The sequence below is a fragment of the Monodon monoceros genome, unplaced genomic scaffold (assembly GCF_005190385.1).
Source record: "Monodon monoceros isolate NGI ecotype Baffin Bay Population unplaced genomic scaffold, NGI_Narwhal_1 Super_Scaffold_2, whole genome shotgun sequence".
NCBI lineage: Eukaryota > Metazoa > Chordata > Mammalia > Artiodactyla > Monodontidae > Monodon > Monodon monoceros.
Genome location: NW_021703776.1, coordinates 82,079,456 through 82,096,374, shown reverse-complemented (window position 1 = coordinate 82,096,374; position 16,919 = coordinate 82,079,456). Strand labels below are relative to the sequence as shown.

Genomic DNA, 16,919 nt, shown 5'->3' with positions numbered 1-16,919 from the left:
TTTCTTTGCATTTGGTCTGTAAACTCCATGAGGGCAGAGACCAAGGTGGTCTTACTAAATTTTTAATGAATGGATGAATTAGGCAACCAAAATATCAAGGTTTTTTCCTTTTGTCAGAAATTATATCAATTGTGTACAGTAACACTGTTTTCATTGTGATATTGGTAGTTAAAATCTTTTGACAATAACAATTCAGAAACAAATTAATATACAGGATGATAGGGATTGTACAACTTAACAGGCTTTGGAGCAAAACATTTGGATTCAAATCCTGATTTTCATTTAAGAAATGTGTAACCTTGGGCAGATTACCTATTTCTTATTCCTTAAAATGGGGATTTACTTTGTATAATTGTTAAAAGGATTAAATAAGACCTCATAACTACAGTACTTTACACATTGTAAGCATTCATCAAACGGTGGCAGTTAATTAATTAATTAATTTTTGGCTGCACTGGGTCTTTCTTGCTGCACGTGGGCTTTCTCTAGTTGCAGTGAGCGGGAGCTACTCTTCGTCGCATTGCACGGGCTTCTCATTGTGGTGGCTTCTCTTGTTGCGGAGCACGGGCTCTAGGCGCGTGGGCTTCAGTGGTTGTGGCTCACGGCTCTAGAGCGCAGGCTCAGTAGCTGTGGCACATGGGCTTAGTTGCTCGGCAGCACATGGGATCTTCCCGGACCAGGGATGGAACCCGTGTCTCCTGCATTGGCAGGCAGATTCTTAACCACTGTGCCACCAGGAAAGTCCCAGTAGTAGTTGTAAGGACAACTGGCCCGAGGCAGGGGAACACAATCAGATTCACAGGTTGCATCAGACCGAAACTCTCCGGATCACCCAGTTCCAGGAAATAACCTGGGGACTTTGAACCCAGCCCAGCCTTCCCGCCTTTCAAGGGGCGGGACTAACTGTCCCCCAGGATACCAGAAAAGACCATCAAATAAGGAATACCCTGCGCCCTCCCAGATTCACCACACCCCTTTCCCTTCTTCCCTTATAAAATCTTGCCCAACCCTCGCCCGGGTGCGACTTCTCTGGCCCCTTTCTCTCGGATCAGTGAACCTCGCCCGGGAGCGCTCCCTAATAAAGCTCACTTGAAGCTTTCCTGTTTTCGCGGTGCCGTTTGTTAAGATCCGACCTTACAGTAGTTACTTATTATTGCAAAGGAGAAGCAGCAATGTTTGGAAATTTTCTCCATAGTACAGATTCCAAGATTTATATTTTCTTTTGTGAATTGAGAATTGTTATACCATCGATGTTTGATTCGGAAAGAAAAGCACACACAAAAACACAATTCAGTGTGTTTGTGCAAATACTCTGGAGTCAGAGCGTCCTGGGCAATAGAATGAAATACCTTTTTGGGTGTCAGAATTTAGCGGAAAGGGGCTTCTAGGCATTTTGTATTTATTTCAGTGGCACATTTTTCAGGTTTGTACAACAGTTATTTGATTACGTGTCTGTCTCCTCCCTTAGGGTCTGCATACAAATCTTGTCTTAAATCATCTTTGAATTTGCAATACAGTGGACACTCCACAGATGGTTGAACTGATGCACCTTGTCCACGGGGGTCCAAAAGGACTCTATGTAGAGGAACGGATAAGTCGGAAGGAGGAGGAAAGACCTCGGATCCATTGCCAAGGAGAGGAGAGCTGCACAGGTGTGGGAGCCACGAGGGTCCTAAGGCTTCAGTCCGACGCAAGGTGGTAGAGAACCACTTCTTTCCTTCTCCCGGCCCGGTAGGGTCACTTCCGGGAGGGGGAGGCGAGACAAGAGGAGGCGTGCAGGGAAGGAAGCAGTTTACGCCGCACCAGGCGGAAGTGTGCCAAAGGTTTTGGTGCTGCCGCTTCCGGTCCGGGTAAAGGCTGCTGAGGTATGCTGCATGGTCTGTGTCGGGCTGGGACAGCTTTCTGAGGGCAAGTCAACGGGTCAAGAGGCGAGCACCGGCGTGTAGACTCAGAAGTCTAGAGTCTAGTGGTAAGATCGGAAAAACAACCAGGAACTTGAATACGATCTAACCTCTGTTTCCGAGGGGGTAACTTCAACAGGGAACCCCTCTGCCCTGGTAACGGCCAAAGAGGAGATGGCGCCAGTCAGGGAGCGGCCGTGGCCGACAAAGTGAGGAAGCGCGAAGGCGGAGCAGCCAGAGAATCCTCGGGAGAAAACACCAGAGCCATCGCTGCCGCCACCACCGCTACCACCATGGAAGGAGCAAAGCCGACGTTGCAGCTCGTGTACCAGGCAGTGCAGGCGCTCTACCACGACCCAGATCCCAGCGGAAAGGAGCGCGCCTCGTTTTGGCTTGGGGAGTTGCAGCGTTCGGTGAGGGGCCGAGAGAGGCCATTCTGCGCCGCGGGGCAAGGGCGGGGTGGGACCTCGGCTGGAGCCGGCGCCCGGCCGTTGGCCTCCTTAGGTCCTCCTTGGGGAGGAGCTGCTGCCGCGGGGTGGGGCTGCGAAGCTACATCTACGCGGCTTTTCGGAAACTAGTTGCAGCTGGCCGGTCGCGAAGTGGCCCTTTCCCCACCCCGTAGAATCTGGTTTGTAGGTCCTGTACTTCTCGCTCGTAGCTTCGATCTGGTCCTCTAAGTTTCACCCTTGCTACTACTTGTTTCTTAGGCCTTGCTTTTCCGTTTTGTCTTTCTTCAACCAAATCCAATCCCAGTCTTTCTCTGTCTTCCACTTAAGGATGTTTTATCCGTCTCTCTTCGGTGTCCAGGTGTTACTCCGGCAATTCCTTCCCACTCATAGCCTTACATCTCACTGTTTCTTGCTGCTTTTCACTCTAGTTTGAGTACATTATTCTCGAAACTTCTCAGGTTTCTAGATCCTTGTACACGTGAGTTTTCCCCGTGTTTTGGAGTGCAACATAACGTAAAGAAAAAAATCAATTCTCGTTTCAGAAAATCTTTGCAGTTCTCATTTTGCAGCATATTGGTTTTCTAACCTTCTCTTTCCCCTGATTTTTAGCTTCTTTATAAGATACGGGTATCGTAGCTGCCTTGATTATTACAGATAATTGTGTCAGCATCCAATGAGGGGGGTAATTGCAACCTATTATACTTATTGTATTTCTGCGTTCTTTGAATCTCGTGTATTATATTTCCTCCTCTAATTTTCCTACTTACCCTTGCAGTGCTTTAATTCAGTGTGATAATGTGTACTTGGTCATATTGCTGACTTTACCTTTTTTATTTTTGCATTTTATATGCCTAAGTATGTTTTAAATTTTGCTCCCTCCCCTTCCATTTCTTTTTTTAAACTCATAACTAGTTCTTAAAGATGCTCTGCCCTTTTGAATCAGCTCCTAGGCTGTGAGTGCATAATAAGTATTTTAAAATTTGCAACTTTGAATATTACACTTAAAAAAAAAATCGGGAACCCAAGTCCTGGGTGACCTCATGGGAAGAGAAAGGAATAAGACTCACTGTAGGCTACACAGGAAAATCATTCATATGTGGTCTGTCTTAGTATTTAGTTAGTTTTTGTGATCTGGGGAGCCACACGTCCCTTATCTTAAAGTTTTCAAAGTAAAAATAGGAGAAATGCTACACCATACCAAAAGTCAGCCTTCCCTACTAAACCTGCTTATTGCTGTATGTATTTTAAATCAGTATTTTAGTGCTTACCATGTACCAGCAACTGCTAGGTGTTGGTATATGGAAATGAACCAGACCAAAAAAATATTTGCTTGGCACAAAAACATCTTTGCTTGTGATGTTTAAACGAGTTAATACCTACAAAGAGCTTAACAAAGTTCTTGGAACCTAGAACTCAAAATATGTTAGTAATTGTTATTTAAATATTAGTCACTTAGTTTCCACTAGTCTCTGTTACAGCCTTACATCATCACCATCATCACTATTATCACTATTTACAGTCAGGTCCCAACAGGAACAGATGGCACACTTGAAATAGGCTAATTTGAGGAGCGTTTGTTTTATAAAGGTACTGTTTATAAAGATGTGGATATAATGGGGTACCACAAAAGATAGTGTAGTACCCTGTAGCCAAACTGTTAACAGCCCTAAGCTGTTAACAGCCAGAAGAGGTAAGAGAGAGAGTGGTTACTTCTTGGACTCTCAGGAGAAGTATGGAGTTGGCTGCCTTGAGAGGAATTATAGTTTTCAGTTGAAGGGACATAGCCAGCATGAGGTGATTCTGCAGGGAGGAAGCTGGAGGAATAAATATCTACACCTTATTCTCCTAACTTCCTCCTGGAATTCCCCATTGGGCAAACCTAACCCTAAGCTAGGGGACTCAGGAACCTGTTGATCTGTTCCATAGAGGTCAGCATACTGGGGCAGAAAACATGGTAGAGAAGAGTGGAAAAGTGGACCTGGAAAATAGTACAGTCACACATCATAATTTTTAGGCAACTTCAGCATCTGGATTGACAATTCAGCTAACACTTTGGCTTCTTAATTCCTTTACTTTTTTCTAAGCCACCTGGTCACACAGTCACATCTTGGATCTTGTCATTGCTAAAAAGTCACCAACCTCCCCTAAATCACTAACTCACGCATTGAGCTCCGATCACACAACCAACTGAAATTCTTCTAGTTTGCTGGCTCAGGAATCTCAAGTAACGTCATGTAATAGTTTTTACTTTTTTGAAATCTTACATAATTTTAATTTTATCAAAATAAAAAACTTATTAATTTATTGTTAATTTAGTAATAAAAGTTACTGTTAAAATTTTAAAGATTTAAGCCAAACTTTAAAAACTTTCTAAAGTTATAAAATGGGAATAGTTGTACAAGATTTAGGAAGAAAAAAGAGCAGTTTCATAGTTTCTCCTATGAAAGATGAGGATTTAGGCTTCCTCTGCTTCCTCACACCCCATCGCTCATAGGTATACCTGTGGTATACCACATTTTTGGTTAACATAGGTATACCACATTTCTGGTTAAATCATTACACATTGTGAATCATGAAGGGTGTATACCATGATAATTTCTTCTTTGTGCAACTTTTTTTTTTTTGGTGGTAATCATTACCTTTTTCTTTTTTTCACGTTTGCCTTATTTTCTATATATCTACAGTAATTCATCCCAAACTCTCTGTTAGTAAGTGTAAATATCCTCTTAGTGTGTTCACACTGGTAATCTGTTTCCTTTTTTGGTGGAAGGAAACCTCTCCCGAGAGCCCTCTATCTCCCTGCTTCAATCTGGCCTGGTTGTTCTCCAGGTCTCTTGCATAATTATTCTGGCATCTCACTGTCCTAGGGAATTCCTTTTTCTTTCTTGTATTGGATGTGCTGAATCCTGGATCCCATGATCTTTTCTTGAATTACTCCCTCATTTGACAGATAATTGAGAGGGGAAACTTCATCTCTTCTCTCTCATTGTTGGTCTTTTTTCTTGGACCACTTTTACCCTGAGAGTTCTCTAGTCTTCTGCCTGGAGGTTATGAACTAGGCTGCCAGTGGCAGGTAGGAGAATGAACTGGAGGATGAATCTAAACGCTAAGTATGTAGACTTTAGTTTATTTAATCTGTTTTCAGTATGATACTCCTGTCCTTAGGTGAGTCTGTTGTCCAAGAGTCCAGAGTCCCTCTACTTCAGTCTCTGCAAAGTAAACCTTGAGTTTTCTGTGATGATGGGAGGATAGTATAGTAGCCTGGCCCCTCAGAGTCAGGGAGAAAATCTAGGAAACTAAACCGCTCACACAGATTTTGAAGCCATTCCTTTGTTATTTGTTCTATCTGTGCATCTGTCTTCAGGTGTATCTCAGTACTTCTAATTCTTGAGCCTTACTGGGATTTTGGAATTAGTTTGCCTCTTGGCTGGAATTAGTTTGCCTCTTGGCTTCCCCCATTCTTATCCCTTCCCCCTCCCTGCTACCAGGCAATTTCAGCTTTCTCAGACCTTCTCTGAGAGTTAACACTCACCCAGCAGCTTTCTCCTTTTCACAGTTTTGTTAATATCATTCGTGTTTCCATTTTCTGTCCTTGTGGGTTCCCTCATCCTTGGGGAAAAAAAATCTTTTTACTCTGATTTTGGAGGGAATTTGAGGGCAAACAGATGTTTCAATCAGTTAAATTGTGTTAAACAGAAGTCTTAGTTCTTGAATTTCATCAAAACCTTATCTCATTAACTGGCCCTTTTTCTTTGTTAGGTCTTGTCTTTTTCCAGGGACTGTCGTTCTCATCCCTTTCTTCAATATACCACCAACCCTTCACCTCTGATTTGGTAGAACTTGAGCATGTGTATCCAATTGCTTCTTCTGTCTGATTTTAGTGCTCTGCATCTTATTATGTGAATTCTCAGGAACCTTGATCTTTTGGTTATCCTGTGTCTCACTTGTATCCTAAAACTCCCTCTTTACTGGATCCTTCCCATCAGCATTCACACAGCTGTAGTATCTCCCAGAATAAGCAAATGGTTTTTTGTGGGGAGGGGATGCAGGCTTTGTCTGGTTATATGATTTTTAAATTTTTTTCTTACCTTTGGACTTTTACTATTACTTTTCCCCAATCCTGTCTTCAAATGAAGAAACTAGCCCATCTTTTCAAAGCCTAGCTAGCTTAAATTCTTTCTCCTCAAAGTCTTAACAGATTCTCTTCCGCTGAAAGTCATTTCTGCCCCTGCCCCAACACCGAAAGCACTTTAATTGTATTTATCATTTTTTTAACGTTTTTGAAAATTTGTTTTGTCTCCCCCAATAGAGAGTAGGATCTTTTCAGATGTTTATATAATCTGATACCCATAGTTGAAGGAATAAACCATGATTATTAAGAAATGATCAGGCTTCCCTGGTGGTGCAGTGGTTGAGAGTCCGCCTGCAGATAAAGGGGACACGGGTTCGTGCCCCGGCCCGGGAATATCCCACATGCCGCGGAGCGGCTGGGCCCATGAGCCAAGGACGCTGAGCCTGCGCGTCCGGAGCCTGTGCTCCGCAACGGGAGAGGCCACAACAGTGAGAGGCCCGCGTACCGCAAAAAAAAAAAAAAAAAATCAAGATCTCTGACAGTTTCTTTTTGAACATCTTTATTGGAGTATAATTGCTTTACAAGGGTGTGTTAGTTTCTGCTTTATAACAAAGTGAATCAGCTATACATATACATATATCCCCATATCTCCTCCCTCTTGCGTCTCCCTCCCACTCTCCCTATCCCACCCCTCTAGGTGGACACAAAGCACGGAGCTGATCTCCCTGTGCTATGCAGCTGCTTCCCACTAGCTATCTATTTCACACTTGGTAGTATATATGAGTCCATGCCACTCTTTCACTTCGTCCCAGCTTACCCTTCCCCCTCCGTGTCCTCAAGTCCATTCTCTATGTCTGTGTCTTTATTCCTGTCCTGCCCCTAGGTTCTTCAGAACCTTTTTTTTTTTTTTTTTTTTTAGATTCCATATATATGTGTTAGCATATGATATTTGTTTTTCTTTTTCTGACCTACTTCACTCTGTATGACAGACTCTAGGTCCATCCACCTCACTACAAATAACTCAATTTCGTTTCTTTTTATGGCTGAGTAATATTCCATTGAGTAATATATATGTGCCACATCTTCTTTATCCATTCATCTGTCGACGGACACTTAGGTTGCTTCCATGTCCTGGGTATTGTAAATAGAGCTGCAATGAACATTGTGGTACATGACTCATTTTGAATTATGGTTTTCTCAGGGTATATGCCCAGTATTGGGATTGCTGGATCGTATGGTAGTTCTATTTTTAGTTTTTTAAGGAACCTCCGTACTGTTCTCCATAGTGGCTGTATCAGTTTACATTCCCACCAACAGTGCAAGAGGGTTCCCTTTTCTCCACACCCTCTCCAGCATTTATTGTTTGTAGATTTTTTGATGATGGCCATTCTGACTAGTGTGAGGTGATACCTCATTGTAGTTTTGATTTGCATTTCTCTAATGATTAGTGATGTTGAGCATTCTTTCATGTGTTTGTTGGCAGTCTGTAGACACACAGTTTCTTAAAAATGTTCCTGAATGCATAGCTGCTTGTAGCACCTCCAAAGGGGCAGTTGGATGACTCAGATTTGTCTTTTTCTATAAATTTCATTTATTTTTGCTGCTTCTCTCTAACATATCTATGGATGATTGAAAATAAACAATATTATTCAGTCTCCTATGATGCTCTGTTTTCAGTCTTTCCAATCTTTTTTTAAAAAGCAGTCTTTATGAGGTAAGTTTTTATTACCCTCATTTTATGCTTTGAACAACTTGAGTACAGAAAAGGAGAGGAACTTTTTGACACAAAAAGCCTTTCTTGAAGTGGTCACTAAATGACATTTTAAACCAAAAATCTGTTTTAGAGTAGTCACAAAACATGCAGTGTAGTAGCATAGTGTTTTAATTTTCAATTTGAAATTGATAAAGAATTCCCTGGTGGTCCAGTGGTTAGGACTCTGTACTTTCACTCAGAGGGCCCTGGGTTCAGTCCCTGGTTGGGAAATTAAGATCCCACAAGCCGCGCACCGTGGCTGGGGAAAAAAAAAATCTACTTTAGTTGAAAACAGAAAATGTAGTAACTAAAATTATGCCATATAAAGTAGCATCCAAAACTGTACAGTCCCTAAGAAAATTAACAAAAAAATGGAATTGGTAAGGAACAGAATTTGCCTGGTTTGTTTCAAAACCACTTTGAATAATATACGTTTTGAAAAACTATTATCCTTACTTCCCTCTTCCCCATACTTACTAATCTTAGGGTCATTTAGTATAGTTACAATGATCCTGGTGACAATAGATTTGCTATAACGGTATAATTTGGACATGGTTCAGCCCATGCTATGAGTTAGCATCTTTTCTCTTTCTCTGGTATTTGTATAAAACAGCCATTTTCTGAAGAATCTACATTCATTAAGCTTTTTTTCCACCAAAATTCTTGGAAACAGCCTACAGCCATGTTTTTGTTTTATGGGATAGGCAGATATCACTGATGTCTTCCAAGTGTTTTAAAAGAAAAAATTATTTTGAGACAGATCTTAAAGGAAGCCTATTTAACAGTGGACTGCTCTGAATACTTAGTAGTTTCCTTTGTCTACCTCTAGTAACCAAAATTAGTAGACAATGCAGAAACCAATGGAAGCAAAGACCATCTCTTTATAGGGCTAATTAATTGTGCTACTCTTTTTTTTTTTTTTGCGGTACGCGGGCCTCTCACCGCTGTGGCCTCTCCCGTTGCGGAGCACAGGCTCCGGACGCGCAGGCTCAGCGGCCATGGCTCACGGGCCCAGCCGCTCCGCGGCATGTGGGATCCTCCCGGACCGGGGCACAAACCCGCGTCCCCTGCATCGGCAGGCGGACTCTCAACCACTGCGCCACCAGGGAAGCCCAGTCAAGTGACTCTTAAAACATAAACATGTTTTTGAAAGGCAAGCCTTCTAGAAAATAGAAAATGTTCGTGTACAACTTCTTTGGCGTCAGTTAGTTCAGTGAACATAGGAATACTGTATACTTTGCATTGCTGGAAAATGGGAGTGTGTAAGCAAATGATAAAAACCAAAGGCCTTTCAACTGAATAGTATACCACTCTGGCTATATTGTCTAATATGATTGCCATTACCCACATGGCTATTGTGGCTGTTTCAATTTAAGTTAATTAAAATGAAGTTAAAATCAATTCCTTAGTTGCACTGCCACATTCCAAGTCTTGGACAGTGCAGGTATAGTCATTTCATGTCCTTGTTGTATTGGAGCTTATGAATGAGAATTTGTGATGGTATTTCTGTTGGCATGATAGTCTGTTATCTGGTGGCATTCATCTGTATTTGGATTAGTTTATTTCTCATCTTCCCAGGCCTTGGACCAGAGTCAATGGTTTGAAACAGGATATAAAATCTGGATACTGCTACATTTTCTAAGTTGCCATTTTAACCATTTTTAGGCATACAGTTCAGTGGCATTAAGTACATTCATGTTGTGCAGTCATCACCACCACCCATCTCTGGAACTTTTTCGTCTTCCCAAACTAAAACTCTACCTATTAAAGGATAATTCTCCATCCCCTCCTCTCTTCAGCCCCTGGTAACCACCATTCTACTTTTTTTTTCCTCTCGGAATTTGACTACTCCAATTACCTTATGAGTAGAATGATACAATATTTTCCTTTTGGTGTTTGGCTTATTTCACTTAGAATAATATCTTCAAGGTTCATCATGTTGTAGACTATGTCAGAATTTCATTCCTTTTTAAAAATTATGGTGAAATACACATAGCATAAAATTTACCACTTTAACCATTTTTAAGTGTGTAGTTCAGTGGCTTTAAGTACATTCACATTGTTGTGCAACCATCATCACCGTGCATCTCCAGAACGTTTTTCATCTTGTAAAAATGAAAATCTGTACCCATTAAAACACAGTTAACTAACTCCCCATTTCTCTCTCCCTACAGCCCCTGGCAACCACCATTCTGCTTTTTGTCTCCATGAACTTGACTACTCTAGGTACCTCATATAAGTAGAATCATACAGTATTTGTCCTTTTGTGACTGGCTTTTTTCACTTAACATAATGTTCTCAGGGTTCATCCATGTTGTAGAATGTGTCAGAATTTCATCCCTTTTTAAGGCTGAATAATATTGTATGTACCACATTTTGTTTACCTATTCATCTGTTGATACACACTTGGGTAGCTTCCACATTTTGGCTATTGTGAATACTGTTATGAGCACAGGTGTACAAATATATGTTGGAGTCCCTGCTTTCAATTCTTCTGAGTATATCACCAGAAGGGGAATTGCTGGATCATATGGTAATTCTATGTTTTTTTTGAGGAACTGACATACTATTTTCTAGATTTCACAGAATTTTAAGCTCTTGTGTTTTGTTTTGTTTTGTTTTGTTTTGGCCGAGCTATGTGGCACGCGGGATCTTAGTCCCCAACCTGGATCAAATCTGTGCCTCCTACAGTGGAAGTGTGGAGTCTTAACCAGTGGACCGCCAGAGAAGTCCCATAAGCTCTGTTGAACTTAAAAACATTTAATTCTTAGAAAGTTGCGCTTGCTCAGATTACCTCTCCTGTGTTTCCCTAGCTTGTACCCTGGTACTGAAATATTACCAGAGAGTGTTGTATTGTTATATAGGTGAAGTTCCAGAGAGAAGCTTTATTTCTCTTTACTGGAAGCTCACAGTACTGCTAATGGGGATAATTTTGTAGTGTTTGGCATGCAGAACCCCTTGAAAGTACCAATTTAATTTTCCTCTTTCTGGTTAGACTTCCCAAAATGAAAACATTATGAAATTTGTATTTTTTTTCTTTTGGTAAGAAATTTTCTGTTAACAGAGTTTACATTATATTTTTTACTTTTTTTTCCAAGCCCACTGCACTCTTCAGTTTTTCTCCATATTAACTGTTTACTTGTATTTTCTGTCTCAGCCATAGTTAACACCATTTATACAGATGGCCCTAAAGCAGAATACACTTAGAACTAGTCTTAAAAAGGTACATGTTTTTACATAAGCACTCAGAGTTTTCTAACACTATAATGCATTTTTTATTAAACCTTAAGCTAGACATCTCATATTTCTATACAGTTAAGAAACTTGAATCTTCAGCATTGTGTTAGTGTATGCTTAGTATGTCTGATAGTACTCTCATTCTTCAGGTTTATACGAATTGTTATAAAACTTGCTCAGATAGGCAGGAATAGAGACCGGTGACTAAAGGAAATCCATTTTCTATATTTTGGCTTTCAGAAAGCCTTCACATGGGCTACCCATTTGCTTCAAAAGCTTGAAATGGTTTCAAGCTTGGCATTTTCTACGTTTTTTTTTTTTGCGGTACGCGGGACTCTTACTGTTGTGGCTTCTCCCCGTTGCGGGGCACAGGCTCCAGACGCGCAGGCTCAGCGCGGTTCAGCCATGGCTCACGGGCCCAACCGCTCCGCGGCATGTGGGATCTTCCCGGACTGGGGCACGAACCCGTGTCCCCTGCATCGGCAGGCGGACTCTCAACCATTGCGCCACCAGGGAAGGCCCAACATTTTCTACTTCTTTTTGCGTTACGTTGGCCTCTCACTGTTGTGGCCTCTCCCGCTGCGGAGCACAGGCTCCGGACGCGCAGGCTCAGCCGCCATGGCTCACGGGCGCGGCATGTGGGATCTTCCCGGAGCAGGGCACGAACCCATGTCCCCTGCATCGGCAGGCAGACTCTCAACCACTGCGCCACCAGGGAAGCCCAACATTTTCTACTTTTAAAGCAGGGCTGCCTAATATAATTAGTAAGGCCCACAGTGAATTGATTATCAAGGAATGCATTGCTTCAGTCACTCCAAACCCAAGCTGACCTTATGGATCCAGATTTATTTATCTTTTTTCAGGGCCCTTCTTGAGGTTAATATTCACATGCATAGGTGGCTGAGGGTTTTTAATTTGGATAGGGATTCTTTACAGTTGTTGAGGAAAAATTTTGGCAAAATTTCTCAGTATCATATTATGTGTGAGCCACAGCTACAGATTTGAGCCAAAGTTTATTTGATAGAGGCCATTATGACACAGGATTGTTTGAAAATGCTTGTCCCAGAAATACTGGGATTTCATCAGAAACTCAGGAGACCACAGCATGCAGTGCTGTAGTCATTTGGTCTTACTGATTCCTTTCATTGAGATCAAGATAGAGTAATGCATATGGGCACTACCATCTGCCAACATTGTCATGAAGATAAGAGTGTTTGAGTATTTATCCTGGAATTTGAATAGCTTATGATGTTTTAAAGAATTATTTTTAGCCAGGAATCTCTTTCCTCCTATAAGGGAAATAATATCTCCCTCTTAATTATCTATTCAGTTATTATGGGGATGGCTGTGAAAATGTAAATTGGCTGAACTTATCTCTATAAATGAGCTTTTCTGCTTCTAGAAAACTTGTTTATGCATACATGGGTAGTCTATGGTTCTGGGAGCTTGCTTGGGGCTTTATGATTATTTTTCACTTACACTCTGCTTTTGGAGTTGGGAGTTGTTTTCTTATCACTGCTGTGGTGAAGGTATTAGCTAAGTTTCATTTCACCATAGTTTCTGTATTTCAGACCATCTTGCAAAACAAACTTTTTGAAAGATAACAATTTTAGGTAGTGATGGTTTTCTTTTGAGATCTATAGCTTATATTTTTCCTAGTATCCACTCATATCATTTTCTCTTCTGAAAACCATCAGAAAGTACTTGTGACAGACCTAGCAATTTATCTTAAATTTGTAAAATTTTCATAAAGGATTAGATACAAAAACTTAAGACAGTTGACTGACAAAAAATTCCTTTCTCTTTTTCAGGTTAATAAGACTAGTTTGTTCTTTACCTGTCTCATGAAAATGACTTTTTCTTGATTTGGGAAATTCTGATTTTCTAGCTCTATACCATATTGGTACAAGGCATGTGTCTATAACGTTGGCAGTGTCTGATTGACTGTTATTTAGGGGTTCTTTTTACTGTGCTCTTGACTGGTCTGCTCCTCATTCCAGTATACTATAAATATTTATTTAATAGATGTATTATTCACTAATTGAAATGTTTTTAAAAAGTACAGCAGTCTTACACATTTATTCTTACTTATCAAATTTCATTGAAATATTTGTATTTCCAGAACGTAATTTTCTATTTGCCAGAGCTCTTCTGTTTTCAGTGAAGTATTTTGAAGTAATGCTGCTTAATTTGAGGAGCTCTTGTATAGGATTAACTAGCAGCTCTGATCTGCTTCTGATTCTTGGCAGCTGATGAATCCTTAGCCCCCCCCCCCCCATCTGGGTGTGTACGTGCAATGTTAAGGGTCTGCTCAGTGATTTCCGTTGATTAGGCAGTTTTCGAACTGTTAGTGTAGAAGTGAGTCTTGGAGCAGTCGTGACCGTTAAAGAAAAAAGGGCAAGTACTTTTAGGATCTGCTGTGAAGTATAATGAAAGACTTAGAGCATGTTAGTGAAAGGATTGCTGGGCCATAGCCTGCTTCATATTCATCACATAGTCATGGAAATATCTTTTGAAAAGACTGATAATAAAGGCCTGTTCTGCTACTGCTTTGTGAAATGGAAGATTGGAATTAGTTGCTTAAATGGAAAATGTTCTCTTGTTGCAGCCTCTTTGAAATGTGCTGCTAGTGGGAGCTGCAGCTTCCTCCTGCTGACTCTGAGCCCCAGGCTTCGGTTGAGATGGTCCTTTCAGAAATGTGGAGCTTAGTCCAAGCCTGGATTTCAGTGGGTAGCACCTGGCATCTGTGGCTAGAAAGTCCTATGAAGTGTAAGTGCTTTATTCTCTCCTTGTAAAGAATCCCTTTTCCTTTCTTCTTTCTGCAGCTTAGCAGAGGGGAAGAACAGTGAGCAATGTACTACAGTATCTGAGGTATCAGGATTTGGTTGCATTTTCTTAATGATTCAGTGATCAAAACAGGATTACTTGTTTTTTGGATGCCAACAATTCTTAAACCCTCCTGGAATTCAAAATAAAGGGACAAATTATGACCCCTTAATATATAGTACTGGCAGTATCATGCTGGGTAATTTTTCACTGACAGTTTACTTAGTAGACTGTGATATTCAAGTTTCCCAGGTTTCTTTAGAGGTCAGTTTTGTATTTCGTTCTTGTTCCAAAAGACAAATAAATATTTGAAAAGAGAGGCACACTTGACCAGTGGGTGAGGCAGCATCAAGATAAATAAGGATGCTTGAAATGAGAAGACAGTTCTTTTTCACTTCGGTTCTACTTGACACATTTACACAAGGAGCAGTATGGGAATTTTCCTAAGACCGATTCCTCATAGAATTGTCCTAGGAAATACATATAGCTGCCATCTATATTTTAGTTTAGTTAAAAAACAGAAAACTATGATAACATAATGAGCGTTAGAAGATGCAAAGTTTATATTTGGTTTAGTTGCCTGGGGTTACCTGCTATTCTCCTTTTTTTTTTTCTATTTCAGAAATACTGGTAATATTTTAAAGTAAGGTCATTCCAGAAAAGACTCCGATTTGGGGGAGACTTTAAGTTTCCCTTCACTGAAATTTTTCTGAGATTCTTAAATCTTCCGATTTTTGGCTAGGAAAATATTGAGCTTCTTCTCATTGCTAAAGCAAAATATATATATTTAAAACAAAACAGAACCAAGACTCCAACTGGGTAAGGCAAGTAAAGTTCTACAAATGAGGACTCTGAATGAAAAAGGTCCTTTCAGGGCCTTTGTTTTCTTTATCTGTAAACTGGTTTGCTTGTTTTTTCTTGCCCTTTCTCCCTCTAAACATTGTGGATTCTGTCCTTATAGCTTACTCCCAATCCAGTAAGTATCTCAGCTACCTAGTAAAAGAATGGGCTTCATGTTTGGGAAAACAAAGAGGTGTTACAGATTTATGAGATGATAGTATCTTGTCATTTTGCTTCATATTTAATAATTTAAAATATATTTGTTTAAATGGCTCTATGGCCAGGAGATTTTGAGAGAGGCAGAAATAATTAAGGTTGTTCTTTACTTTGTTTTTGTTTTTTTTTTTTTGCGGTACGCGGGCCTCTCACTGTTGTGGCCTCTCCCGTTGCGGAGCACAGGCTCCGGACGCGCAGGCTCAGCGGCCATGGCTCACGGGCCCAGCCGCTCCTCAGCACGTGGGACCCTCCCGGACTGGGGCACGAACCTGTGACCCCTGCATCGGCAGGCGGACTCTCAACCACTGCGCCACCAGGGAAGCCCTGTTCTTTACTTTTGAAGAGCTTACAGTCTATTAAAAAAGGTGAACAAAGGCCCAAATAATTACAATATAAAGTTCTACAATTGAGCTGTTACAGTCAAGGGTACCTTGGTAGTAAGGAAAAAGGATTACTCCTCCAATATTTTCTCTTTATTTCTGGCTTTCAGGAGTTTGAATATGATGTGTTTAGCATTTGTTTGTTTGTTTGGGGGAGTGGGGGACAGTAACATTCTCTGTTGCCCTTGTCTACTGTAGTCTTTAGCAGTTCCAGTGTCCAGTGTTCTCATTGGTGGGGCTTTCTCAGTGATTCTGTCCTCCCCTGTGGCATTCATGCTCTGCCTTGCATCTGGCAGATCTCGTGCAGGATAAATTTTTTTTGCCCTTCCTTCAGTGGTAGGAGACCTCTGTGGTGTTATTGTTATAGTATCATGGGCTCAAGACGGTTTTATGCCCTGTCCTTTAGGGGTAGAGGTGTTTTTCTTTTACCCTTACTGCAACAGCAATGGGTCTTACTTAACCTATAAGCCTTGAGGGTAACATCATTTGCTGCCCTTCCCATACCAGTTAAGGCTTTTGTTCAGTAGGGGAGAAGGGTCTAGTCAGAGCTTTTTGTGTCCTTTCTGCTATTGTGGCTACTCCTGTCCTCCAAGACTGTACCACCAAAGAGGTTTTCTCTGGTCTCCTGCCCTACCCCCATTCTTTCTCCTGAGTATTTGGTGGAGGTGTGTGGATAAGAGCCTGTAGGTGGTTGTGAATTCCCCTTGTGTCCAAGAGTCCCATGGGTTTTATATGTACATACTAGCCCATACATATACAATTTTTAAAATCAATTTGTTAATAATTTTAATTGAATTTTTATTACCTGGTCATCTGGTGCCCCATATCTCTTTTCTTTGTTCTGCCACAGATGAGCCAACACTTGGTGAGGTGTCTTTAGATTTCAGTCTACTTGGTTGTCCTGGGACCTCAGCTTTCTGATGCATTTAAGAAAAGTTACTTTGTAGTTTATTTGCATTTATTTATTAACTCCAAAGCAATGTTCTTTTCCACTTTCTGCATCTTAGGAGAATGTGAAATTCCTCTCAGGTATATAGATTCATTTATTTTAAGCCCTACAAGATATTGTTGCTTTATATAGTCAGTGTTCACAGAGATTTACTTACATACTTAGCCTTTCCGTTACTCTTCATTCCTTCCTGATTTCCATGTTTCTATCCAGAATTATTTTCATTCTGCTTGAAGAACACCCTTTAGTATTTTCTTTGTTCTATTGGTAATGAACTCTCTCCTTTTATTTTGTTT

General features: G+C 40.9%; 1 protein-coding gene across 4 annotated transcripts in view; it reads left to right on the top strand.

Moving 5' to 3' along the window:
- TNPO3 (transportin 3) overlaps nucleotides 1–16,919 on the top strand; it is a 113,419-nt gene that overhangs the window by 29,624 nt on the left and 66,876 nt on the right. Inside the window, exons 2-3 of one of the 4 annotated variants that reach the window (XM_029234045.1) lie at nucleotides 1,469–2,314; nucleotides 14,021–14,181. The exons of 1 other annotated variant lie outside the window; for it this stretch is intronic. Coding sequence is in view for 1 of the 3 variants with exons in the window: in XM_029234044.1 (XP_029089877.1) it covers nucleotides 2,195–2,314 (120 nt within the window). In the remaining 2 variants the exon portion in view is untranslated. The remainder of the gene's footprint in view (nucleotides 1–1,468; nucleotides 2,315–14,020; nucleotides 14,182–16,919) is intronic. 2 more of the 4 variants (XM_029234044.1, XM_029234046.1) reach the window with 2 other exon arrangements.